This window comes from Silurus meridionalis, chromosome 25 (assembly GCF_014805685.1).
Source record: "Silurus meridionalis isolate SWU-2019-XX chromosome 25, ASM1480568v1, whole genome shotgun sequence".
NCBI lineage: Eukaryota > Metazoa > Chordata > Actinopteri > Siluriformes > Siluridae > Silurus > Silurus meridionalis.
The window spans coordinates 14,938,235-14,964,610 of NC_060908.1; the positions used below are offsets into that span (position 1 = coordinate 14,938,235).

The window sequence follows — 26,376 nt, forward strand, 5'->3', positions numbered from 1 at the left end:
TCATCTCTATTTTCGATCGTTTCATCTCTCCACCTTTTGTTCTGAAACAAATCACTTGGCGCACGCTGTTATAGAAAACAGAAAAACAGGGCGAAGCTCCAACCTTTGGGCAAACGTGTCCAGAAGTCACTGCACTCGCTTTGGAGACCAAAACAAAGAGTCTGTATGATTCCGTAGTCCGTCTTAGTGTGTGAGAGAATGTAAGGTTACAGGCTTTGTTTAGACCATACACTCATACACTCATTACAATAGTGTCTTATATCTTATTGACACACTCACTAGGTAGATAGATAGATAGATAGATAGATAGATAGATAGATAGATAGATAGATAGATAGATAGATAGATAGACAGACAGACAGACAGACAGACAGACAGACAGACAGACAAAATAATCTCTCTGATGTGACGTCCACTTGACGTCACAATGACAAGTGGAGTGTCCACCATTCAAGCCTTTTTTGTGTAGAAATCGAAATGTACTTTCACAATATCGTCTTCTGACCAATCAGAGTCTAGAATTTCACAGAGCTGTGGATTGGTAAAACCCTCTGTGTGTATGTGTGTGTGTGTGTGTGTGTGTGTGTGTGTGTGTGTGTCTTCAGTCAGTGGAAACGAAGAGTCTCAGCTCATAGCACATATTTTTAAGAACTACAACAAAAACATCCGGCCAGCGAGGCACCCTGAAGACAAGGTGGACGTCCAGGTCAAGATCACTCTCACCAACCTCATCTCTCTGGTAACAACAAAAACAGAATGATCTCTTTTTCTTTTATAAGCCCATACACTCATACACTCATTACTATAGTGTCTTATAACTTATTGACACACTCACTTGAAGTGCAAATAGTAGCAATTGTGCAAACTGACAAGTGCAGATAAATATGCAAATATATGTACAGCAAATAAATAATTATTATTTTTAGTATAAACGCTCTGGCAGTGAAAAGCTTCAAACAAGTCAAGCTGCTGTATAAGTTCTAGGTTTTACATTTACATTAATGGTATTTGGCAGATGCCTAAATCCAGAGCGACCTACATCTAAGCAGTTGAGGGTTAAGGGCCTTGCTCAAGGGCCCAGCAGTGGCAGTCTAGTGGTGCTGAGATTTGAATTTTTATAAAGAAGTCATTCATAAAGAAGTCATTCATAATTGTTTTTCTTTATGTATCTTGATTTTTGGAAGAACGAGAAAGAGGAGACTCTGACCACCAGCGTATGGATTGAGATTGTGAGTAATCAAGCTGATTGGGCTCGTCCTGATCTCTGACCTGTGATTATTATGATTTTTGTGTATCTACTATTTCACTAGTTTCTCAAAGGTTCATGAGAACAACATTCAGAGTTAGAAATATTCTCCGTTTAAGAACTATGTGTAATGTTTTAATGTGTTTCTTTAAAAGAATGGATTTTGCAAAGCACAATTAGAAAAAAATGTTTCGCATTAGCATTTATTATCATTTATCAGTTTCACATTAGCATTTATTGAAAGATTTAAACATCTGCCCTTAGATATCCAGTATATAAAACTTGTTTTTTATTCTCTTCTCTTCATTCTCTTTTATGTCATTTTTTCCCGGCTTTAGCAATGGTCTGACTATCGCCTGACATGGAACCCCTCAGACTACTATGGGATTGGTGTTATTCGTGTACCCTCAAACAATGTGTGGTTGCCGGATATAGTACTGGAGAACAAGTATGGCCGTCCTCAGATTTTTCCTATAAAGCCAGTGAAAATGTACATATGTTTACATTAGCTAATGTTTTTTCCCCCCAATTATTTCACCCTGTCCTTTTTGCTACAGCATTGACGGAAAATTTGGTGTAGCATACTATGCTAATGTGCTAATCTACGCCGATAGCTCTATTTACTGGTTGCCCCCAGCCATTTACCGCAGCACCTGCGCTATAGAGATCACCTACTTCCCTTTCGACTGGCAAAACTGCACGCTGGTCTTCAGGTAGGCAACAATTAAGCAATATGTTCCTAGTTCAGGGGTCCTGTCCTCTCTCTTGTTTAAACCCAATTTGGTGTCACTGTCAATGGACTTGGATTTGGAATGAAAAGCTTTTAAAGATAAGAACGGGAACTATTGATTTAAATCTACTTAGTCGAGCAAGAATACGTCTTTATTAGCTTGGAAACCCAGAAAGCTTTTCCCATTTGAGGGTTTTTCCCACCAAGGTGACACTCAGGGCACTTTGGGAGTGAGTTTGAATGCTTGTTTTTAGGGAATAAATTGTTCATTGTTAAGACAAAAAAGTGACAAAAATGACAGAAATCATCTGATAATTGAAAACTTGATAAGTTAAATATCTAAACGTTGTGCCCAAACAAATGGAATGTTCTCCTGCTTACTACTAATATATTTGGCCATAAATACTCAGTCAACACATCCAAAAAAAATCAAGGAAGGCATCAAAGAAACCATCGTCAGGATCACAAACCTATTGCCTTTTCTTCTGTATTTGTTAGGTCTCAGACATACAGCGCTAACGAGATCAACTTGATCTTGGCCGTCGATTTGGAGACCAACAAGTCCATCGAGTGGGTGGATATCGACCCTGAAGCCTTCACTGGTAACACAAACATACAAATCGAATGCTTTTAGACGAGTCGCATGTCCTGGAGGAAGAAAAACACTAGCATGTTCTAGTTAAGCAGGTATCTATCCAATAAGAAATGTACACCAGCCAGTGCTAAGTCATGTGTCCGTGCAGAAAACGGTGAGTGGGCCATCAAGCATCGGCCAGCGCGCAAACTCATCAACCCACGCTACACACCAGACGACCTGGAGTACCAGGAGATCTATTTCAACCTCATTATCCAGAGGAAACCCCTGTTCTACATCATCAACATCATTCTGCCCTGCTCGCTCATCTCCTCGCTCGTCGTACTCGCCTACTTCATGCCTGCTAAAGGTGTGTGTGTGTGTGTGTGTGTGTGTGTGTGTGTGTGTGTGTGAAACTTCCATCCTTTTGCATTCGTTCTTCCTTTCATCTATTTCTCTTATTTATTTATTTTTGTTTCCTTTTCTTTTTCTTTCTCCCTGACTTTCTCCACCTGCCTTCCTAGCGGGAGGACAAAAGATAACCGTGTCCATCTCCGTCCTCCTCGCCCAAACTGTCTTCCTCTTTCTGATCGCTCAGAAGGTTCCGGAAACGTCCCTCTCTGTACCTCTTATAGGAAAGTGAGTCTCTGTGTGGGAATTTTGCGTGTCCTCTAACTCATTTGTCCCGCATGCTGCTGAAACACAAACAATAATCATTTTTCCAAAAAAGCACAGCATCAGGGGGTTCATTTCTTTTCCGGATAATAGTGTGGACATTTTTCTTCTTAGGTACCTGATCTTCGTCATGTCTGTCACCACGGTGATCGTCACAAACTGCATCATTGTTCTCAACTACTCCTGCCGGACCCCGAGCACACACACCATGAATCGCAAAATCAAACAAGTAGGCCTTCAGTATACATACGTCCTTTATAATGTGCTAGAGACATGGACACTATATGGACAAAAGTGTTGGGACATCTGACTTTTCCAGACAGATGTGGTTTCTTACCATGAGGAACAAGTTGGAGGGAGATAATTGTATAGGAATCTTTTTCCTCTCACTTAAACTAGGAGACCCAAAACCATGACAATACCCCTGTGCACAAAGCTATGAAAGATATGCTTCACATGGGTTGGACTGGAAGATCTTCCTCAATCATATGAAATACCTTTGGGAGAAATGTGAATGCTGACTGCACCCCAGTCCTTCTTACTTCACCTACATCCATACCAGACTTTACTAACACCATTGTGGCTGAATGAACCTCCTTAAATCTCCCCAGAACATCTTCCAATTCCAATTCCAATTGGAGGTTCTTATAACCGCAGTGTTCAAAAAAAGCACATACCAATCTGATGCTCAGGTGTCCACAAACTTTTCTCATATAGTGTATAGAATCAGTAGAGTATATCACTAGATGTGTATAATACAATAGTGTAATATATTTACAACTTCTTGGTCATTTTTCTGTCAGATTTTCTTGGAGGTGATCCCTCGGTTCCTGGGAATGACCCCACTGGTGGACGAGGGAGAGGACGCCGGAGGGATGGACGGAGTGAGGGAGAGGAGACGCAGCTCGTTTGGCTTGATGCAGCGGGCAGAGGAGTACGTGCTGAAACAGCCGAGGAGCGAGATGATGTTCGACAAGCAAAGAGAGAGACACGGACTCACACGGTCAATCGGTACACACCAGTTCCAATCAAGATTTGGTAGACAGACAGGCAGAAGAATGATTGACAAACAAATGGATGAATGGATAAATGGATGAATGGATTATTTGGACATACATCTAGAAAGAAAGAAAGTTATATGATGGACAGAGAAACAGATTAACCAGAGACAGATAAGATGGAGTGATCGATAAAAGCTGGACAGACAGACAAAAAAGTAAATAAGTGACAGAAATACTAGATAGACAAAGGAAGTATAGACAGAGTGACTAACATACAGACAGGTGGATGATAGATAGGAATATATGCAATATATATATTTTTTATTTATTTATTTATTTACAGATAAAGCCAATATTGCATTGAACACGACGCATCCTGTTTATGCGCATGCGCGTGTGTCTTGTGCGTGTTTGTCTCCCTCTAGTGGACGCTATAGATGTGAGCACCACTGCAAGCCTCTATAAGAGTTTGGCCCATGCTGCACCAGAGATTAAAGAGTGTGTGGACGCCTGTAACTTCATCGCAGAGAACACAAGGGAGCAGAATGACATTGGTTCAGTAAGTGTGTGTGTGTTTGGGTGTGTGTGTATCTATGTAACATCAGTTTGTTATTATATGATCATTTCTCTTCTCATTTCTCATCTTTAGGAGATGGAGAGCTGGGTGCTGATTGGCAAGATGATCGACAAAGTCTGCTTCTGGGTGGCCATGTTGCTCTTTTCCATCGGAACGGTGGCCATTTTCCTCATGGGCCATTTCAACCAGGTCCCCGAGTACCCTTTCTCCTGGGAGAATAAAAAATACGCTCCTGAGTAAAGCGCCAGTTGTTCCTGTCTCATCCTGCTCTCACAGAGACATTGAAAGAGAGACAGAAACACACACAGATACAAAGCACAAGCATGGTGTTAGACATATTCAGACAAACGATGAGCGTTTTATGAGCATCAAATGATGCCTGAGTTTTTGTCAGGAGTCCAAGGAAGCGTAACAATGCAGAAAAAAATGTTGTCCCAAACCACATTCTTTTAATGGCATGTTGAAATCAGCGCTCCACCTAGAGAAACTTTGGCCTCCTCTTCTCACGTGGCATTTGGAGGTGCAGTTTGTAAAGTAATTTAAAGATTGTTTAAATGTGTGGTCCTGCTTCATATGTTTAAAACTTACGTTTACATTTTGCTTCAGGCCTCCATTTTTGTCAGCTGGGAAAACGAGGCACTTAATGATCATTTGAATAGAGGATTTGGTGTTTAGATAAGGTTGAGGGATGGATTTGTTTTGGGCTTCGCAATGACAGCAACAGATGGAAAAGTGCTTCTTTAATATTTGATTTCAGACACATGGTCGTGCTTCTAGATTATCTGCAGAAATGCTAAAAAAGTGGTTTATTTGTTGTTTTGGTGAATTGATCCACACAGTGTATAGTGTGGGTTTTTTTGTTTAAGTTTTTTTTAATACATTGATTGCTTTTACAAAACTTCCCCATTCTCCTGCTTTTTGATTTATTTATCAGTGACTGAATCGCTCCAATAATGTCTATTATTTAAATCGATTTTTATAATGAGACTGGAAGGGAACTGACTTGGGTTTGTGTCTGGGTTTCTTTTCCTTTATGTTTTTAATCTCAGTTAGTTGCATCTATTTGGTGTAAATTATTCCTAAAGATGAATCTGTCCATATTACTAACACTTGGTGGACAAAAGACTAAAAACCAGGTGCAAATAGATGAAATCCAGAATATCAGACAGAGGGAAATGGTTTAGTAGGTCAGTAATGTAGAATTTCGAGTTACTCAATAAAAGAACTATATATTATATATAAATAGCTTCAATATAGTCCAATTGATCTAATACAGCTTCTTAAGATTACAGCAAAACTAATTATTATTGAACCCATTTCTGAATTTTAGCAACTTTTTTTTCCTCGAGCTTGTAGTTTTTTATAGTATTGGCAGACAAGTTTGTTTTTTTCTTTCTGTTGATTTGAGAGCAAGTTACATTAGCACTTTCCAAGTTTGTAGAATTCGAGTTATAGTTATATTGAGTTTGTAATCTTGTGTACCAGTGTAGATTTATTCATTACTAGAGATTTAAAGCACTTTTGTACATCGCTCTGGATAAGGGCGTCTGCTAAATGCCGCAAATGTAAATGTAAGTTATGACCTCCAGCTTGATCTGAGGATGAATAACTTGACATTTTGGTTTGTTGTGATCTTATAATGAAATACAGGACAGATCATATAGGAAATACTTCATGATGTGACTACGAGATATTTACACTTGCTAATATGACTTATTTTTGGGCATTAATATTAACTATTACTGCGACTACTACTACTAATGAATTTTAATTAATTAATTTATATTTCAGTTGTATAGAGAAGAAGTTCTTTAAACCCTGCGAGGACTTTTGATTCGACCCACCATGCGATATATAAAAAATAAAACATAAAAGAGGGAGAAACGCAATGCAATGTTTATTTCTAATTTCAGATTTAACATATTACATATTTTTAAAGTTTTAAAATGTTTATGAAAATGACGTAGAGAATAGAAGTGAATGGTTTTAGGGGAGAAAAAACTTTTGAAAATTTGCATTCTATTGGTTTTACTGATTTCAATGTTATTGATCTCTAAATATTATACAATCATAAATAATAAAAAAAAACTAATTTTAATAAAATACAGTTTAGTATATAGTAACATTCAAATTTACTCATATGGCTTTCAATCACGGTTGATTTTTGCCCTTCAGAAGGAAAAAGTTTGGGCCCCTCGGATCTATATTTAGTTTCTAATCAGTGTAATTAGTTTATATCGAATGCGTATACAGAATGTGAAAGTGCGCATGCGCGCCATGGCGGCGCTGCTATTCCGGGGTTTACGGTAGAAACGGCAGCTGAAGTTCGCCTACGTCGCGCGTGAGAGAGCGCGCTGCCTCCTGCCTCCTGCCTGGGTGTAGCGATGGAAGTCCCAAAGTTGGAGGACTCCGGGAATGTCCGTGGTTCCTGCTGATGTTAGACGGATAGAAGCTCCTTCTTATCTCTTCCCATACATCATCTACAGGTGAGTACTAACCGCTGGAAAAGTTCCTCCTGCGCGAGAACAGCTGGAGGACCGAAAGCACGCGATGCCGTTTCTCGGTCATCTGGTGTGAGTGCGCGCGCCTCCAGGAAATAAAGCTGGGCTTGATTTTTTTTTTTTTTTTTTTGTGGGAATTCCATTGATTACGTCCAGACCAAAAATGTGTGGTGCCTTTATTCATGGTGGGAGAATAAATATGTGACTGGGATTGGGAATAAGACTAGGACTAGGAATCAGACTGGATTGGGAATAAGACTAGGACTAGGAAAAGCACTGGATTAGGAATGGCACTGGAATAAGGAATGAGACTGAATTAAGAATGAGACTGGGATTAAAAATGGCATTGGGATTAGGAATGGGACTGGATTAGGAATGGGACAGGGATTAGGAATAAAACTGGATTTAAAATGGGATTTGGAATAAAACTGGATTAGGAATGGGACTGTGATTTGGAATGAGATTGGATTAGCAATTGGACTGGGATTAGGAATGAGATTCGGATTAGGAATTTGATTCGGATAAGGAAGGGACTTGGATTAGGATTGAGACTGGATTAGGAATATGACTGGGATTAGGATTAGGATTGAGACTGGAATTAGGAATAGGACTGGGATTCGGAAAGGAAAGGGGACTGAAGCTGAATGTGGGATGAGAAAATAAACTGAAGAGAAGAAACTTTGGAATGTTTATGGAGCCTCACAATCCAGTAGAGTGTCTATGAGCAGGGTGTTTATGGAATTCTGGATGCCTGGTGTAGGAAGAGACGGAGATCCTGAGCAGGTACTGCATCCGTTCTAACAAACAGGAAAAAGTGTTGGAGTGTAAAAAAGAGAGACAGAGTGCGGTTGCCTGTTGCTGAGCTTTTCATCTGGCAACCGGACAGATTTCATGTCAGGCTTTAGGGGATTCTCATCAGCACGGTGTCTCAGTAACACATCTGTAAGATTCATATAAAATTAGGATTGTAATGAGTGCATTTCGAAATGGATCCAAAACAGGGACAAGGTCACACTAAGGTCAAATACACAAGAAAGAGCATCTCTGAGCACAACTTCTTATTCCAGGGGGTGTTTTAAACCTATAAGAGGACAAAGTTCATGCCATCGTCAGTCTTGTTTTTGTCCTTTTTTTAATCCAGAATCATATCTTCAGTGTCGTCACTTTTTTTGACTTTTCTGGTAAAAGTATTCGAAGAAAAGTATTCGATTTAAAAAAAGTTCTTCTCTTCTGTTTCAGAGCTTAAAGAACTCTTTAGGGATCCGATCGAACCGCGCATTCGAGGTACACGCCGCACGAGTCGGCCGTTTAAAGCTCCGATATCCATATAGGAAAAGCCGTTGCCATAGCGATTGCATTCGGAGGCCACCCACATGCGAAGTGTTTCTCGTAGACTCACACCAGTGTGTATGCTTCTCTATTTTTTTGGGCTCCTCTCCTCCTTGTGTACTTCTTCTCTTTCATCTATTCCTTGTTTTCTTCTCTTATGCCTTCTCTCTCTCTTTCTCTCTGGCTACAGTTTCGGCTGCACGTTGCAAATGTTTGCATGTTAGACTGATGTGTTGGGGAATGTGGCAGGATTGTTGTGCGTGCTCACTCACAGGCATGCTTTTCTAGGAAAATAAACAGTACAGTCAGTTTATTTTTTCAATGACATAATGTCCTGAAGTTTATAAAACACACACACACACACACACACACACACACACACACACACACACACACACACGTTTTTGGACCGTCTGTAAAGCAAACAATCATCAAGCATCTATAAACAGTCATTTCTTCACACACCTCTTATTTTCTTTAAAGGAAAAAAAGTTCATGAAAGACATCTTGATGTCTCCTTAAGACCTACTGAGTATATTCACTATATGGACAAAAGTATCTGGACACCTGATTTTTCCCAGTCGTATGTGGTTTGGTTGCCAGATTGTACCAGATGTCTTTGGATGCAGAAAATTGAATTAATCCAAACCTGTTCCAGCATGACAATAGCTCCATGAGGCTCTGCTTTAAAAGGAAGTGTGTGTGGAAGATCTACTGCTTCAGAGCTCCAACCCTATTTTTAATTTTTTTTACCTTTGGGATTAATTTTTCATGCTGACTGCATTTTTCACCTCACCTGCATCAGTACCTTTACTAACATCCTTATGGCTGAAGCAGAAATCACCACAAAAGCTACTGAAACATCTTCCCAAAAGAGTGGAGCTAATTATATACGCAAATGCAGAATGGGATATTCCAAAAAAGCACATCGGGGGGAGGCGTCCACAAACTTTTATTCGTATAGTGTTTGCTGAACAACACATTTTTCTATCCATTCATTATTAGATTTAGATTAGACACAAGTCAGTGTGTAAGCTGTTACTATAGAAACTGTGGAGCGTATTAATACCACTGAGGATGTGGTAGCTCAGTGGTTAAGGCTCTGGGTTACTGATCTGAAGGTCAAGACCTGATATCACCAAGCTAAGACTTTTGGGCCCTTGAGCAAGGCCCCTTAACCCTTTGTGAAGAATTCAGCTGTGATGTTCATGCGACCCCTTGGAGTGGGAATTACAGATATTTAATAGACTGATTTGACACCGTACACGTTCCTGCGATCAGGATTTCTTATGGTTCAATAACAATAAACAGGAGAGAAAGATTTCTAGATTCACAAACTATGGCGGAATTCCCAAATGTAAACCTTTATTTTCAGGACACTTTGTTGTTTGTGTGAAATCTCTGGGCTGGAAATAACCAATGCAGTGTATTTCTGTTGATTTTAGGTCCGCGTTAAATATGGTATGTGAAACTAGCATGTTTTTACGGTGAAGTCACGTGCGCACGGCAGTAGTTTCACGACATTCCAGCATGTGAACTTTGAATCCTCGTTGCTTTGCAAAGCGGCTCTTTGCCTACACGAACCCGCCGTCAGCCAGGCAGCGCCTGCGTTCGGTCATGTGACCATCCGGGTCAGTGACCGATCAGCGTTCTAAAGAAAGATACAGATATAAATAACTACACTATACATTTAGCTTAGAGACAAGACTATACAAGACAATACCCATTAAATACGAGCACAATGTACAGCGTATACGACAGATCATTAATGTTTATAAGAGTGGCAGTAGTGTGACTTTTGTACAATGTACAGCAGCAGTAGTGTGTTTAACATATGGGAGGTGTGAGTGACTGTTTTCGCAAAGTAGTACCTGTAGATATAAAACAGAGCATGTAATTAAGGTCAGTTGTATACAGATGGTCCCCGAGTTACGATGGTTCAACTTACGATACAACAAAATTGTAAAAATATTGAACATTTCACGCATCAGACAGCAGCGTACGATGTAGGATACGTTGGACGTGCAGCTGGAATGATCGTATATATTTATATATTTAATGTTTTCGTGTTTTGATTGTACTACACATCGTATTTCCAGTACGGAGCGAGTAGCCGTAGTGACACTGCGCTAACTCTAATTCTTTTTTTTTAATACCCCTGGAATTGTTGTGTATGTTTTTCAAGTTTGATCATAATAATATAAAACAGTGACACTGCGCTCAAGCGTGAGGCGGAGCCTAAACAAACTAGCAGTCAGATTGTTACATCATTTGTATAAAAATATTTTTTAATACATAAACAAAAATGTACGATTTTATGTTCTGTGTGAAAAAAAAGGATTGCATTCTGTATGTATGTGCACTAAATTCGAAAGACCTGTACTGAAAAACGTGTACTGTTACATAAATATATATATATATATATATATATATATATATATATATATATATATATATATATATATTCACCCAAATGATGATGGGTTCCCCTTTTGAGTCTGGTTCCTCTCAAGGTTTCTTCCTCATTACATCTAAGGTAGTTTTTCCTGGCCACAGTCGCCATGGCTGCTCATCAGGGATAAATGCACATCGTTCACCTTAACTGTTGATTTCTGTAAAGCTGCTTTGAGACAATGTCTGTTTTGAAAAGCGCTATAGAAATAAACTTGACTTGACTTGACTATATACAGTGTTGTTTATGTAGGATACATTTTACATTTCAGTATTTAATTTGTTTTATATATTGTAATATTACACATTTTGAACTTCAGCACAACAGAAAAGTGAGGACATATGATATAACAATTTTTGTCACCCAAGCCGCCTTCGAACGCAGAACGGCAACGTCTTATCTTTGACCTAACGACATTCATGGGCAAAAGATTGCGTACCCTCAGGGCAAACAATGTTTATAGCATCAAAACTTCACACCTGTGCCCTCTGTAATCTGACCTGAAAAACACAGATATACCATTCATCAAATCAAACTCTTTCAGACTCAAGATAAACACATTTATATAATTTTTTTTTACTTTATTGGAATCCTGTGTGGTAAATTGTGAAATAGACGTGTGTTTCTCCGGAGAATAAAAACGTGGCGGGAATCAAATTTGTTTTCCTACTTTGTATGGAAAAAGAACAAATCCGGTATATACTGTTTATATTCACTATACAGACACATGCAGGTTTTTTTTAACGCTCCACTTTTCTGGGAAGATGTTCTACTACATTTTTGGCATGTGCTTATGGAGATTTGTATGAGTTTCCTACAGCCACACAGATTTTAGTAAAGTCAGATACAGATGTAGGTGAGGTGAGGAGGCCTGGGGTGCAGTCAGCAAGAACAATTCATCCTGTTCAATAGGGTTGAAGCTCTATAGCAGGAGATTTCACCCCACCTGATATGTAAAGCAGATCCTCCTGGAGCTGGATTTGTGTACAATGGCATGGCATGCTGGAACAGGTGTGGATCTCCTAGTTCTACCACATAGTATACAATTGTGTGCCTCCAAGTTTGCGGTCAAATTTTTGGAAAGACCCACATGGAAGTCAGGTGATGACTCATGCAGGAGATGGATTTGATGCAACACCATTTCAGATGTTATTCAGAACAGGTTTAAATATTGAAATGAAGCCTCAAGTCATTCGTAAGTCCCGCATGCATTTGTCCAGACTGTAGACCACGGACGCAACATGAGCTGCAAATGAGATGCGTGTGGAAATTCGAACCTCGAACACATGCCGCTGTCATTGACGCCTCTTTGTCTGTGCCACCGTGGTCCAAACGGAAACTCGAGGACAGCTTCCTACTTACTGTTCCTTATTTTGCAAGAGAGTGGGTCATTTTTAGGAATGGCGGAAGCGCAGCAGACTACAAATCGACGTTCTTGTGCCACGAGAACCGAAAGTGCATGACAACTGAAAACGGAACATCTGGATCATGGTGCATCAGAAATCGACCTGACTAGACAATTAGATTGAAATAAACATGTTCATCAACCCATTCCTTTTATATTACTCCTATTAATTAGCACTCTTAACGAATTACCATAAAGGGGTGTTAACTTGCCCATTTTTCCTGCTTTCAACACATCAACTTCGAGAACTTTCTTTTTAAAAAATCAAATCAAAATCAAATCAAATTGTCACATACACATATATACAGATTAGGACATGCAGTGAAATGCTAGAACGAGGTGAAAAATAAACCAAGAAAAAAAAAAGAAGGTAGATAAAGATAAATAAAAAGTATAATCTATATAAAATATGTAAAGATATGTGAAAAAAGTGTATACAAGGATGCGTATGAACAGTAAACAGTAAGATTGAATATTGCGATAATCAGTGTTCATCATTTCACATGTCTGGCTGTGGATTAAATCTGATGGCTGATTGGTGTGTGAAGGTTTCAGCATTTTCCTCGTAATTCCATTCTTCTGAAATTCTCTTTCGTAAGCCCCGGCGCCTTTATTTTTATGGTCTCTTTTGCAGAAGTGTGCTTTCTTTCCTTCCCTTCCCTTTCCTTTTCTCTTCCTCTTCCAGACCAGACCGGATTTAACAGGACTGCAATGCTGTAAATCGTGACTTTTTCCCTTAATGAGTCATTCCCTAATCAATATCTTACTTGTTTTTGGATTAAATCCAGAGCAGGTTTAGATGAAGGTTGCATGGCTTTTAGTGCCATGTCTCTATTGTGCAGTCAGTAAAGTAGGGTGATGATGTAAAGAACAAAACATGCTGTTACAGGATTTAAATCAATGGCAGGGGGCTGCGGCGCTGCGACGCTGCCCGATACCAAATGGACTTTCTGTTACCTGTGTTTTCCGATAACAGCACAAGCGCTAAGCAGCATCTGCTTGTATATAAACACGTCTTCTTTTTGTTTCCACAAACACACCGTAAACGCACCATGCATTTGTTTTGTTTTTGTTGTTGTTGTTGCCAGTGGTGTGACTTTCCCATTCTCATGCTTGCAAAAGGTCTAGTCCAGTAATATGCACGTCTCTAAGAGACTGTAATTTGAAGTCATTACGTTTCTTGACCTTGCCGTGCCCTTCGTCCGTTCAGGTTGTGTTTTGTGTAAGAGTCCAGTTTGTATTGTGTGTTGTTTTATGCTAACCGTGCGTTTTATTTGCCGGTCATGTTTGTTGTGGTTAGATGCATTGTGTGTGTATATATATATATATATATATATATATATATATATATATATATATATATATATATACTGGTTTATTTAATTTAATTACATTTTATTTTGTATTATTTTTGAAGGTTGACTTTGGTTGACTTTTGGCATTTTGTTCAAATTTCATGTTTTGGTTGTATCATTCTGTGTTTTGTCTGATAGAAGTCATATTTTATTCGTATTCGCTGTTGAGGTAATGTGGTGATTTGTCATTATTTGCGACCTTTCCTTTTTTCTTCCTTTCTTTTTTTTTTCTTTTCATTTCATTTCCTTTTTTTTCTTTTTTTCCCCCTTTGCTTTCTTTATCTTTTCTTTATTAAATTGATTCAATAAAATTAAATCACGAATGACAAAATTCTATTAGTATACATTTTATAGTTTATTTTATAGTAAATTAAATATATAAATTCTTTCCTTTTACATTTTTTGTATCTCTTTCCTTCCTTCTTTTCATACTATCTTATAAATTGGTTTCTTTCAATCGATCGTTGATTATCCTGTTTATATGTATATATCAAATTTTTCCTACATTATTGGTAACTATAATTGCATATTTGTCACATTCAAATGATTAAAATTTTCTGTGGATTGATGAGACAGATGTTTTTGAAAAGTGTGTCTCATCAATCCACAGAAAATTTTAATCATTTGAATGTGTGACAAATATGCAATTATAGTTACCAATAATGTGGGAAAAATCTGGACGACTTGCCATAACTCTTGGACCCATTATTTCTGTTCTCTACTGGAAAATCCTGAAGGAAAATCTCAGCTCATGCCCTCAGGCTCAAGCGCACCAACATTTCTACCTCTGAATAGCTGGAAAAAAACAACATGTAGTTAAAGCCTTGAATCCGATTGAGATGCGGTGGCATGACTGTGAACAGGCCGTGCTTTTCATGCTGGAAAATCGCCCACTGTGGCTAAATTGAAAACAGTTAGTCGAAGAAGAATGGGCCGAAATTCCTCCGCAGCGATGCGAGAAACTCGTTGGCAGTTACGCTTGATCGCAGTTGTTACCGCCAAGAGGTGCAACAAAAACAGATTCAGGTTTTTTATCCGCCTTAATAAAACAAATTATCATTTAAGTGCATTTTGTATTTCCTCAGGTTCTGTTTGTGTAAATTCAAATTAGCTTGATGATCTGAATCATTTAAGAGTGCCAAAAATATCTATTATCTGTATGTATGTATATAAAATAATAATGTTGCTGTTGCCGTTTGAGGTTGTATTGCGTTATGTTAGTGTGTGTTCTTTGATTTGTATGCCGTGTGTGTGTGTGTGTTTGTGTAGTAGCATTATTAATAGTTTCTCTGGTGCCTTTGTCTGTCATTAACCTCGATGCAGTAACTAAGCAGTCACTCCAGATGACGTACCTCACGTAAGGGTGTGTCCACACACACACACGCGCTGCCTGGATACATGTACACAAACACACTCACACACACACAGACACACACACTCACACATACACATGGGGCACATTGTTTCTCAGGGCCGACCACACAATGGTGCAGTTTTTGATCTGTTTTTATTTATATTTCAATGCCAACCATCTCTTTAGCAGCACAAGGAAGTGCTTTGTGGATTTGGGGAAGTGGGCGTATTCACACGGGGGCCGTGTTTCCACACGATTCGTCTTATCAACTTGCAAATTGGATCCGTTCCCTCTAGTGGACAGCGGTGGGTTTGACAGATTTAAAAGAAAATCTCATCATGTAGTCTACAGCAGAGGTCATCAGTTTCACACAACTACATCTGCTCCAACTTCCTGCTTCCACAATCCTGATATTAACGAGGATGGATTTACATATTTCTGTTATATATATATATATATATATATATATATATTACACTGTGTGACCAAAAGTATTGGGATATATGTATATGTATAAGGCCAAAAGTATTGGGACACCCGACTTTTCCACTTCTTGAAACTGTTACCACAAAATCAGAGACGCACGTTTGTGCAGGACGTCTGTGGATGAAGGAACATGACTTGTGGAGACCCAAATCTTGTTCCAGCATGTGCACAAAGCCAGCTCCTGGATCATCTGCTTTCCATCGGTTGGAGTGGAAGATCTCCTGCTGTAGATCTCCAACCCTGTTGAACATGATGAATGTGAACGCTGACTGCTCTTTATGCCTCCATCTAATAGTGGAATATAGTGAACATCTTCCGAAAGAATGGAGGTTATTATAACAGCAAATGTCGGATGGTATGTTCAAAAAGCAGTATATATTTATATAACATTTCTATACCCTGGTGTTCGAGATTTCCAGCAGCACCGAGCATGTGAGGTTCCCTCCTACAGATCATCGACTCATGGGCCGCCGCATCTTTTGGCTTCAAACCTTTATATTACAGCTTTGAAGAAACCGTATTTATTTTGGTTGTAGGTGGTGCTTTTTATTTATTTTTTGGCAGAACAGCGAGGACTCAAAGTCAGGAATGTGGGAAGATGCGTAGTGAATCGAGAGCACCATGTCTATGTTAACCCCCATGTCCTCCTCCTCCACACACACACACACACACACACACACACACACACATACACACACAATCAGACGTAAAATACTGCATTGGTCTGCTAAGATGCATTCTGGAATTCTGGAAAAGCAAGACATCAGGAAAGTCGTGTAACGGTACACAAAATTCACCTCTGTATTTAAGTCACAGTACGGTAGGGTTAGGGTACGGTACGGTACGGTTAGGGTACGGTACAGTACGGTGCAGTATGGTTACGGTACGGTATGGTTAGGGTACGGTACAGTACGGTGCAGTATGGTTAGGGTACGGTACGGTGCGGTGCAGTACGGTTAGGGTACGGTACAGTACGGTTAGGTACGGTACAGTGCACGGTGCAGTATGGTTAGTGCGGTACAGCACGGTTAGGGTGCGGTACAATGCGGTGCAGTATGGTTAGGAGTGCGGTACAGTACGGTTAGGTACGGTACAGTGCACGGTGCAGTATGGTTACGGCACGGCACGGTTAGGGTGCGGTACAGTACGGTGCAGTATGGTTAGGGTACGGTACAGTACGGTTAGGTGCGGTACAGTGCGGTGCAGTACGGTTAGGCTACGGTGCAGTATGGTTACGGTACGGTACGGTTAGGGTACGGTACAGTACGGTGCAGTATGGTTACGGTACGGTACGGTTAGGGTACGGTACAGTACGGTGCAGTATGGTTAGGGTACGGTACAGTACGGTTAGGGTACGGTGCAGTATGGTTAGGGTGCAGTGCAGTGCGGTTAGGGTACGGTACAGTACGGTGCAGTATGGTTAGGGTACGGTACAGTACGGTTAGGGTACGGTACAGTACGGTGCAGTATGGTTACGGTACGGTACGGTTAGGGTACGGTACAGTACGGTGCAGTATGGTTAGGGTACGGTGCGGTGCAGTACGGTTAGGTGGGAAGAAATGCACAACCTACAATTGTTTTTTATTCATTTATTATTATTAACATTTGTGAGCATCAACAGTTGAGATTTTTAAATAAATTTTGAATAAAATGTCTGCTTGGTTTAAATAAACAATATAAAATTAGCAAATTAATTAAAATTAAAATATCAAATGAATGCAATACATACAATACTATAGAATTCTCAAATCTGATTGGTCGAACACCATCCGTTTATTATTTATTATTTATTATTATTTTCCTATTAGTGCTACTTTTCTTTTAGATCTTTTTTTCCCTCTTCCTGCTTTTCTTTTCTCTTCTTTTCTCTTCTCTTCTTTTTCTTTCTTTTCTTCCTTGCCAGTTCCATTTCCTTCACTTATTTCGTTTCATTACTCATGTGCCTTTACCTCTATTTTCTTTTCTTATCTTTTCTGGAAGGAAACCCCACCCCCATCCCCCATTAGGTCAGGGTTGTGTTTGCTGTTCTGAGCAGTAGGATATCTGACAGATGTGGGATTTAAACACAGCCCTGGAGTGCAGCATTGACCTGTGTTTTAAACTTGCCATCACATGGGTTAAGTCATAAAGTTTTATTGCGTTCTATAGATATTTCCATTGGCAGTAATTCACAGGAGCAGCGTTAAATGTCACAGAGTCTCTGCTGCGTCAAAAGTTCAAGTGGTGTTGTTTTTTCTCCACCTTGCCAAGTGTTACCATGACAACAAGCTACGTCATTAATAATGCCCACTTTCAGCACGTCGGGTATGAAGGTGTCGACGTGATTTTTTTTTTTATTTGACTGATTGACATATCGACTTTCCAGCTAAAAGGCATAACAGCTGCTTTTCTCCATATCTGAATGAACAATACTTTTCCTTCACTTCCAGAATATAGAAGCTCAATCAAATATAAAATATTGCTCCTTTATATATTTCTAAAAGACTTTGGTTGTTTGTAGGTGAAATTCTATGGTCATGTAACCATGAACAGAGCTGAACCTGGTGATGGGGATTTCCACATAAAGACAACAACAATTATTCAGGAAGGGTGGAGTGACAACACTAATAATGAAACAAAAAGAAAATGCTGATCACTTGCATCGAGCAATGTAGTGAGCAGTGGTGGTCTGTCTGTCTTTCTGTCTATCTAAAATCTATAAATATATACATATATGTATATAAGTTTGAGTGCCAGGATATCAGTTATATAATTGCAGTGCATAGACACTTTGATATGAAGAGAGTTTTGCGTTCACACACTGGTTTATAGAGACTGGTAAGATGAAACTACACCAATCAGCCTCTCCAATAAACCCACCTGAATAATATCGTGCTGCCAAAACTGCTCTGACCTGCCAAAGACCTCTGAAGATGTGCTGTAGGTTAGGGTGAGGAAAATTCCAGGAATTTTCAAGACTGAAAAATTTCCATGAGAATTAATAGGAGAATTAATAATCGCAGGTAACGGGGAACTTGAATGTAGTTGAAAAAGAAAATCTTGCAGGAGAATTTTGTTTAAAACGATTTAAAATGTGCTTTTTAGGCAAACTTTATGAAATATTAAAGAATAATGTGTGTGTGTGTGTGTGTGTGTGTGTGTGTGTGTGTGTGTGTGTGTGTGTGCATAAAGGTCAGTACATCATGGCAAGCAACGCAGCTAAGCAGTTTTCTCATGAAGATGATTGTCAGTGTTGTTTAACTGAAGATCAGCTCGACTCTATCAGAAACAACAATGGTAAGAAGTCACACACACACACACACACACACTCACAAATATTGCACAAATAATACACACACACCCAATCACACATACTTCTGTATTCAAAGCCATTATTGTGGAAAAGATGGTATAAACATGCTCTCACATGCTATAATAACATTATAACCTGGTCACGTGTGTTATATGAAGTAACTGACGATTTCACTGGATTAACGTTAATAATGGCCCCCTCCTTACCCCTTTAGTTATAATATGTGTTCACAGCTGTGTGTTTGAGCGTATGTGCTGACGGCTGTGTTCATATTACCATCATTTAGCAAACACATATCCTAGCTATTTCTAGCCATTTTTATGGTTGCCAGATTGTTCCAATAAATGTTTTTTTATTAGGTTATAGCCAAATTGCCATGTGCTAGTATTTCTGAGTTTGATTCATGATTTATAATCATTTTGTCCACAATTAGAGATTGTCTAATTTACCACAAGGAAACAGAAACGGTTGAGCCAATTAAACTCGATTTCCTACACAAATTTAACTCTATACAAACCTGATTTCAACATATTTATACGTAGTCGAACTTCGTTGTTTTTCTTTTATATGATGAATCCCCGTTTTTAAAACTTAACTATGGACTGAAATTTTTTATAATAAATATCAAGCCAGACATCTGACAGAAAGAGGGATCCAAGAAAATATCAAGTTTTCCAAAGTCTTTATTTGCAAACACACGACATTATGAGAATAGACAAAAAATACACAAAAATATATAACTAGCATATCCGATTTAAGTATGAGAACTATTAAAATGCATCTAAAAATATGTAAATACTAGTTAAAAAACAACAACAACACTATAATAATTGCTAAAAAATTTAAGCAAGCATGTACATTTATACGTATTAACATTGTTTTATAAAAAACTAGGTGAGAAATGTTTAAGTGGAACTGGTGAATTGCAGGAACGGTATTTTAGCAGGGAACGTATGCCTTCTGAAGCACTTCTGACCAATTTATTTTCTCCTCCAACATTCCTGATCACTTGATAAGAAGCTAATAATTTTTGTGGTCCCTGGCCCAGTGACCGTACATCCCACATGTATAGCATTCGTTTAGACTGACCTCTGCGCCCCCTCCAGGTCTTCGGCAATTGGCTTTAGTGTGGTACATTCTACCACAGTTCGAGCACATGACATCATTTGCAGCTGGCATCAGCATACTGTCAATAAGCTTGGCTTTGATCAGCAGTTCATCAGAGCTTTTGGGATTCTGCATCTTTAAGGCTTGATAGCGCTTTCCCGCCTTCTCTATGACGTTACATATAAAATGTGGGTCATTCCTGTTCGGCTCCATGTTGTCCACCCCGTGGGAGCAGTACAGCCTGAACTTCTCCTCAAAATACTCCTCAAATGTTTCTCCTCTCTTTCGCATCTGGTGGTAGTACAGCTCGAACAATTCAGTGCCTGGCCCCAGAGCTTCTGTCACGCACCTCCAGAGCTTTTCCAACTGTCTTCCTATCATTGCAGGGTTGGAAAATATCACCTCATTCAGGTCTTGGTTGCCGAAATTCAGTTTTATCGACTGCCAAGCTTTAAGAGGGCACTTTGTTTGGACGATTGTCAAGATGTCCTGAGGATCCACTTCTCCTTTGAGGACCCAACTCTTTATCTTGGCCCAGAACTCATAGTTCGAGTGTTTATACTGCAAGTCTGGGAGTTCATTAAGAAGAGCATAGAACGATCTCTGCCGGATGGCATTGTATGTCACAGGTACTGGAAGGCTTACAGAGTTTTTGGAGCCGTCACAAGAAGCGCTAGAATTTGAAATCTCCTTTTTGAGCTGTTCAGTTTCTGCTTCCTGTTCATGCAGTCTCTGTTTTAGTGAGGTGATCTTTTTCTTTTGAGTGTCGATTTTAGACTCGAGTTGTACTATTTTAGCGGAATTGTTAGACATCTGGTGATTCAGCCGAACGTTTTCGTCTTCCGCTTTCAGGAGTTTCCGTCTCAGCTGATTGATCTCGTCTTCTTGAGACTTAGTTTTCTCCTCAAGCTGCAACACTTTGCTTTGGCATCTGTCCAGTTGCTTGACTACTCGGGTATAGTGAGCAGCCATGACGGCCATCGCGTTTTTGTTTTTCTTTTTACCTTCTTTGAACTGCTCCCACCAGTTGCTGCAGTCGGCGGCGGTTCCTGATTCAGGGTATCGGTTCTTTTTCTCTTTAGCCAAATGCTTGAACGCACGCTTGCTTCCTTTCGCTGTTAACTCGCCACACAGTACCATGTCTTCTGCCAGGTTTTTAGGCATAAGTGGCTCAAACATTTTGGAGATTCTTTCAATCTGTCAAATTGCAAAATGAAAACAATTGTTACTATGAGAAAACTGCATTTTATTTGTATACGGTGTAGCAATGTAATTTTTAAATAGTTGTATTATTGCATTCTTCTGTATTGTGAACTGTTCATGCATATATAAATATATACACATCATACATCTTTAGGAGACAAATGAATAACAGCATAAACTACATGATTACGTGCTGGATGGAGGTTTGCCAGCTTCCAATGCTCCTTTGGATGAAACAAAGTGGCAAGATATCACCTGGTCTCCTGCTGTTTTGGTGACCATTTGTTCATGAGTTAACCAATGATCTGAGAGAATGCCAAAGCTGTGTGAAACTTTCAGTATTTATATGATAATAAAGTGGTGTGAGAGAGAGAGAGAGTTTTCTGAGCCCCCCAACCCCCCAAAAAATGTGTTTAAATCCACTATGCTAAGTTCTTATTAAAGTTGGTCTTTATGGGCTTGTCTGCAATAAAGCAATTCGCTGGGAAAAAGTTTACGACAACTGCTAATTGTTTTAGAAGTTCAATTTTTAAATGAACACAACTAAACTGCAGAATTTCTAGAGAGTATGTTTAGAAAATGTTCCCTCTGAACTCCTGAAAAACAAGTTTCCAAGGTCTCAAACACACAAGACCCTTTTTCTCATTGTATCTGTTTCACCTACATGGTCATAATACGGAAATTTTGATAAATAAAGTCTTGAACAAGTGGCATTGTTTAAACAAAACCATACACACCGTGTTGCCTGCATGATTTAGGACCGAGGACCGAGTAGCAAATACAGGAAACATTTAATAATTTCAAGAATCGGCTTAAAACCACTCACCCAATTCACCCCAAAGTTCTCTTTCCTGGTGTGTCTTTATTCTGTAGTTAAGCTCCAGTTGTGAAAGAGCTTAACTGAAAAATGACTGAAGCAGAGAGAGTGAAGGGGAAGTCCCAACTCCTCCTCAAGCGTGAAGAACAGTTCACAAAGGTGACGTAGGGTTGGTTAACAGCAGGAAGGTTGTTTTTCTGTCAAGATTTCTTTGAAGGCTCTGCTGCACAATAGTGAATGGGATGAGTAACAGACTTTCCACCAGATTAGAGCCTAAATTCTGTATTAAGTTGTGTAGTTTTGGTGAAAATGTCCCTGCAAGTAAGGATTAAACAATAGATTTTAATCAAATATTAGAGCTGGAGAAAATGCCCAGTAGAGCATCTGTGAACATTCAATGTGAACATGTTATTATATCATTCTTCTGTTGGACAGAAATTGATGGAATTCTTAAAGAAAAACTCTTTATATTGGTCGAATCACTTAAACAATTTATTTAATGTTTTTTTTTTCCTTGTGGGAAACAACAGGATTCATATGGTGATTGTCTGGACCTTGAGTTTCAAGAGTTTACTGTGTAAAATCAAGTTGTATCAAAATGTTTTCTTTCTTCAAAAGGTTAGGGGGAGATATGAGAAACGGGAGGCAAAACCAGAACCCAGGCCTTGACCCTGTTCTTTTAGAATAAACAATTTTAGTGTTATCTTTATTACCATGGCTGTTTCTAGTCTCCCACCCAAACACCCCAATCATTCAGGACCTTCCATAGAAAAGGATAAACACTTTCAATAATCAGTGCAAAATTGCCTTAATTAAAGTAAGTAATCATATACTGTATACTAAATTTTAATAGAAAAACAAGTATACATTTTAAAAGCTAAATTACTTTAACACGACAATAGAATACGTTATTAGCTATAAACATAATACAATAATGCACAGTTCTCAGTTTTCAATAAAATAACTATGACCCTCCATGTTTTAAGGAAAGTAACTAGTAAACGACTGCAAGGACTTAAAACAAATATACCTGTGCAAATTTGAGCATAAATGCTAAATGCCGCAAATATAATAAGTTATCAAAATACGCCAAAATACTACTGCTACTAATACTAATAATAATTTTTTTGGTGGGGTGGGGGTGAGGGCATGGGTGAGGGACAAGGCAGGGTCGCTCACTGGGAGGCCGAAACCCCCTAACACCAAGATTAACCTATAGTGCTTCTAAGCTTTAACCTATCCATTATCACATGTTTGTTTCATGAATGAAATATGTTTTTTCTGGTACACAGACAAGTCAGTATATACTAAGCAGCACTTAATGGCTGATCAGAATAAACACACCTAAGCACAACATATTTTGTTCTTGGGAGATGTTTTGTCAAGAGTAATCAATGTGTCAAACAGAACAGATAAAGTTGAAGTTGTGGCCCGGCTAGCACAGGAGTGGCTATACGTGAAATACACCACGGAGCAACTTTCTGCTCTTATGTTTATTCAGTGCCCGGTCAAGTGCTTCCTCATATTTGACGTGTTGCCCGTCTTGGCAGCAATTATCTTATTGCAAATATTGCATCACACGCTATTGTTGACCTGCGATGTCGTATGGTTTAGAGACAGTGGCATTGACTAAAAGACAGGAGGTGGAGCTGGAGGTAGCAAAGCTGAAGATGCTGAGATGTTTATTGTTAGTGACAACGATGGACAGATTTAGAAACAAATTTATTAAAGGGACATGTAGGACATAGGACTTCTCCCATTAGGGGTCTCCACAGTGTATCATCCGTCTCCTTACCACCATGATCCACTGTGGAGACCCCTGGTGGGAGAAGCTGAAAGAAGACGAGGAAGAAGTGTTAGTTTGATTATTTTGTTACATATTGTTGTGTTAGCCAGGCATGACATCTAAGAATTTTGTGTGTGTGTGTGTGTGTGTGTGTGTGTGTGTGTGTGTGTGTTCTTTAGACGAACGTGAGTTCTTTGTGGTGCATTACCTGGACGACCTAAAGGAAAGGGGCGTGTCTCCGATGCTCAATAACACGCCAATCACCTGCAGAGTGGAGAACACTGAGAGATATACCACTCGCTCCAAGGTGTGTGTGTGTGTGTGTGTGTGTGTGTGTGTGTGTGTGTGTGTGTGTGTGTCCAATTGATAATGCATTTTTTGCCAAAATAAGTATAAGCCTAATACTTGTTTAATTGTTATGCATGCTTTGTGTGTGTGTGTGTGTGTGTGTGTGTGTGTGCAGGTACGCGTTTGTTCTCTGTATACAGTGCGTCTGACTCATGGTGAATTCACCTGGACCATTAAGAAGAAGTATAAACATTTCACAGACCTGCACAGAGATCTGTACAAGCACAAGATGATGCTGCAGTTCCTCCCACTCGGGAGGTGAGAGCCCACACACACTTCTACACACACTTACACACATACTAACACACATCTATACACATCTACACACACTTACGCACATCTACATTCATCTAAACACTTCTACACACACTAACACACATTTATACACATCTACACACACTTATAAACATCTACACATCTATACACATCTACACACACCTATAAACATCTACACATCTATACACATCTACACACATTTATACACATCTACACAAACTTACATACATATACACAACTCTATACACATCTCCACAAACTTACACATCTATACACATCTACACACACACACACACTTCCACACATCTACTCACTTACACATCTACAAACATCTACACATCTAGACATCTAGACACACATACACGCAAGTACAAACATTTACACACATCTATACACATTTACCCATATTTACACACATCTACACACATCTATACACATCTTCACACACTTACACACATCTACACACATCTATACACATATGCACACATGTGCACACATCTACACACAGCCACACACACTTACACACATTTACAGACATCTACACATATCTGCTTACATCATACTTATGTCTTTTGGCACACTGACTTATAAGGATTGGTGTTCCCTGTGACTGTGCATGCAGCCTCATGCTGCCATCTGTTGGTGTGTTAATACCACCTTGTACACGACTACACACGTCCACACACTTTTGGACACATGCTGTACATTAGGCCCCTAACATTTGATATAGAAAGTATAGTTTTAAGAATCATAGTTTTAAGAATAATTTATTAAATGTGTATGTGTGTGTGTGTGTGTGTGTATCAGGTTTGCCATTCAGCGGCAGCAGCTGGAGAGCATGACTGAGGAGATGCCCTCACTGCACGGCACAGAGAGAATGGGCCGGACATCCAGCAAACCGGTACACGTTCACTTCTTACGCATTATTGTTATAGAAATGTGTTCACTGTTTAATAATTGTGTGTGTGTGTGTGTGTGTGTGTGTGTGTGTGATTCAGAAATACCTCGAAGAGTACCTTAACAGCCTTCTGGACAACTCTTTCTGCAAGAACTACAGTGGCATGGTGAGAACCCACACACACACACACACACACACACACACACACACATACACACACATACACACGTACACACAAAAAAAAACACTTCTAGTAATCACTTGCTTGCTTGTGCTTTCAGCTGGAGTTCCTCAGCATCAGCCCGCTCTCCTTCATCAAAGATCTTGGACCCAAAGGCTTGTGAGTACTTGTGTGTATGTGCATGATTGTGTGTGTGTGTGTGTGTGTGTGTGTGTGTGTGTGTGTGTGTGTAAATAAGGTGACAAGATGATTTCTGAGTATTCCTCGCTCTCTCTCTTTTAGGGAGGGGTTTATTTTGAAGAGGTCAGGAGGTCACCGGATCCATGGCTTCAAATGCTTCGGCCACCATCAGTTGTGTTTCCGCTGGTCTCAACGCTGGCTTGTTGTCAAGGACTCGTTTCTGCTCTACATGTCCAGGTCTCACACAATCTCTCACACTCTTTTCACCTTACACTCATCTACACACACTGATGTGTAACTGTGTGTTTATTAAGTATGTGCTTCATGTGTATCTGATTGCAGAGATCGGGGTCTGGTGTCCTTCGTGCTCCTCTTTGACCCCTGTATGCAGGTTCTGGTGGATCGCAGGCAGACTGCCACAAAGCACGGCGTGTGCATCAAGAGTGTCGGCAGGTGCGGTGGCAGTTTGGGAATGGGTTCATTCTGTTATTATAATCATTCATGTAGTGAAGGACAAATGTCTTTCAAAACACTGAAACCTGTGTTCCTCATTATCACCTTCTTTTTATTATTGGAAAGATTTATCTGGTAATTTGTTTTCTT

General features: G+C 39.4%; 4 protein-coding genes across 5 annotated transcripts in view; 3 read left to right on the top strand and 1 right to left on the bottom strand.

Annotated features, from left to right (window-relative positions):
- Positions 1 to 2,961, top strand: part of atp1b2b (ATPase Na+/K+ transporting subunit beta 2b) — a 26,794-nt gene extending 23,833 nt beyond the window's left edge. Inside the window, exon 9 of the transcript XR_006924376.1 lies at positions 2,921 to 2,961. The gene's annotated coding sequence lies outside the window, so the exon portion shown is untranslated. The remainder of the gene's footprint in view (positions 1 to 2,920) is intronic.
- Positions 1 to 5,716, top strand: part of chrne (cholinergic receptor, nicotinic, epsilon) — a 6,524-nt gene extending 808 nt beyond the window's left edge. Inside the window, exons 2-12 of one of the 2 annotated variants that reach the window (XM_046839249.1) lie at positions 606 to 739; positions 1,185 to 1,229; positions 1,585 to 1,694; positions 1,804 to 1,959; positions 2,475 to 2,578; positions 2,720 to 2,920; positions 3,075 to 3,189; positions 3,340 to 3,454; positions 4,029 to 4,236; positions 4,652 to 4,785; positions 4,876 to 5,716. In XM_046839249.1, coding sequence (XP_046695205.1) covers positions 606 to 739; positions 1,185 to 1,229; positions 1,585 to 1,694; positions 1,804 to 1,959; positions 2,475 to 2,578; positions 2,720 to 2,920; positions 3,075 to 3,189; positions 3,340 to 3,454; positions 4,029 to 4,236; positions 4,652 to 4,785; positions 4,876 to 5,043 — 1,490 coding nt within the window. In that variant the 3' untranslated portion in view covers positions 5,044 to 5,716. The remainder of the gene's footprint in view (positions 1 to 605; positions 740 to 1,184; positions 1,230 to 1,584; positions 1,695 to 1,803; positions 1,960 to 2,474; positions 2,579 to 2,719; positions 2,921 to 3,074; positions 3,190 to 3,339; positions 3,455 to 4,028; positions 4,237 to 4,651; positions 4,786 to 4,875) is intronic. The other variant, XM_046839248.1, reaches the window with a different exon arrangement.
- A 1,195-nt stretch (positions 5,717 to 6,911) lies between these two features.
- Positions 6,912 to 26,376, top strand: part of pld2 (phospholipase D2) — a 33,950-nt gene continuing 14,485 nt past the window's right edge. The window contains exons 1-9 of the mRNA XM_046839049.1: positions 6,912 to 7,289; positions 18,857 to 18,961; positions 24,070 to 24,197; positions 24,354 to 24,496; positions 25,322 to 25,415; positions 25,513 to 25,578; positions 25,694 to 25,752; positions 25,876 to 26,010; positions 26,116 to 26,226. Coding sequence (XP_046695005.1) covers positions 18,868 to 18,961; positions 24,070 to 24,197; positions 24,354 to 24,496; positions 25,322 to 25,415; positions 25,513 to 25,578; positions 25,694 to 25,752; positions 25,876 to 26,010; positions 26,116 to 26,226 — 830 coding nt within the window. The 5' untranslated portion in view covers positions 6,912 to 7,289; positions 18,857 to 18,867. The remainder of the gene's footprint in view (positions 7,290 to 18,856; positions 18,962 to 24,069; positions 24,198 to 24,353; positions 24,497 to 25,321; positions 25,416 to 25,512; positions 25,579 to 25,693; positions 25,753 to 25,875; positions 26,011 to 26,115; positions 26,227 to 26,376) is intronic.
- Positions 19,643 to 22,248, bottom strand: LOC124379043. The gene is made up of 2 exons (XM_046839050.1): positions 22,114 to 22,248; positions 19,643 to 21,281 (listed from the first exon to the last, which is right to left on the bottom strand). Exon 2 carries the CDS (start codon positions 21,261 to 21,263, stop codon positions 19,998 to 20,000), a length of 1,266 nt encoding a protein of 421 aa, XP_046695006.1. The 5' UTR covers positions 21,264 to 21,281; positions 22,114 to 22,248; the 3' UTR covers positions 19,643 to 19,997.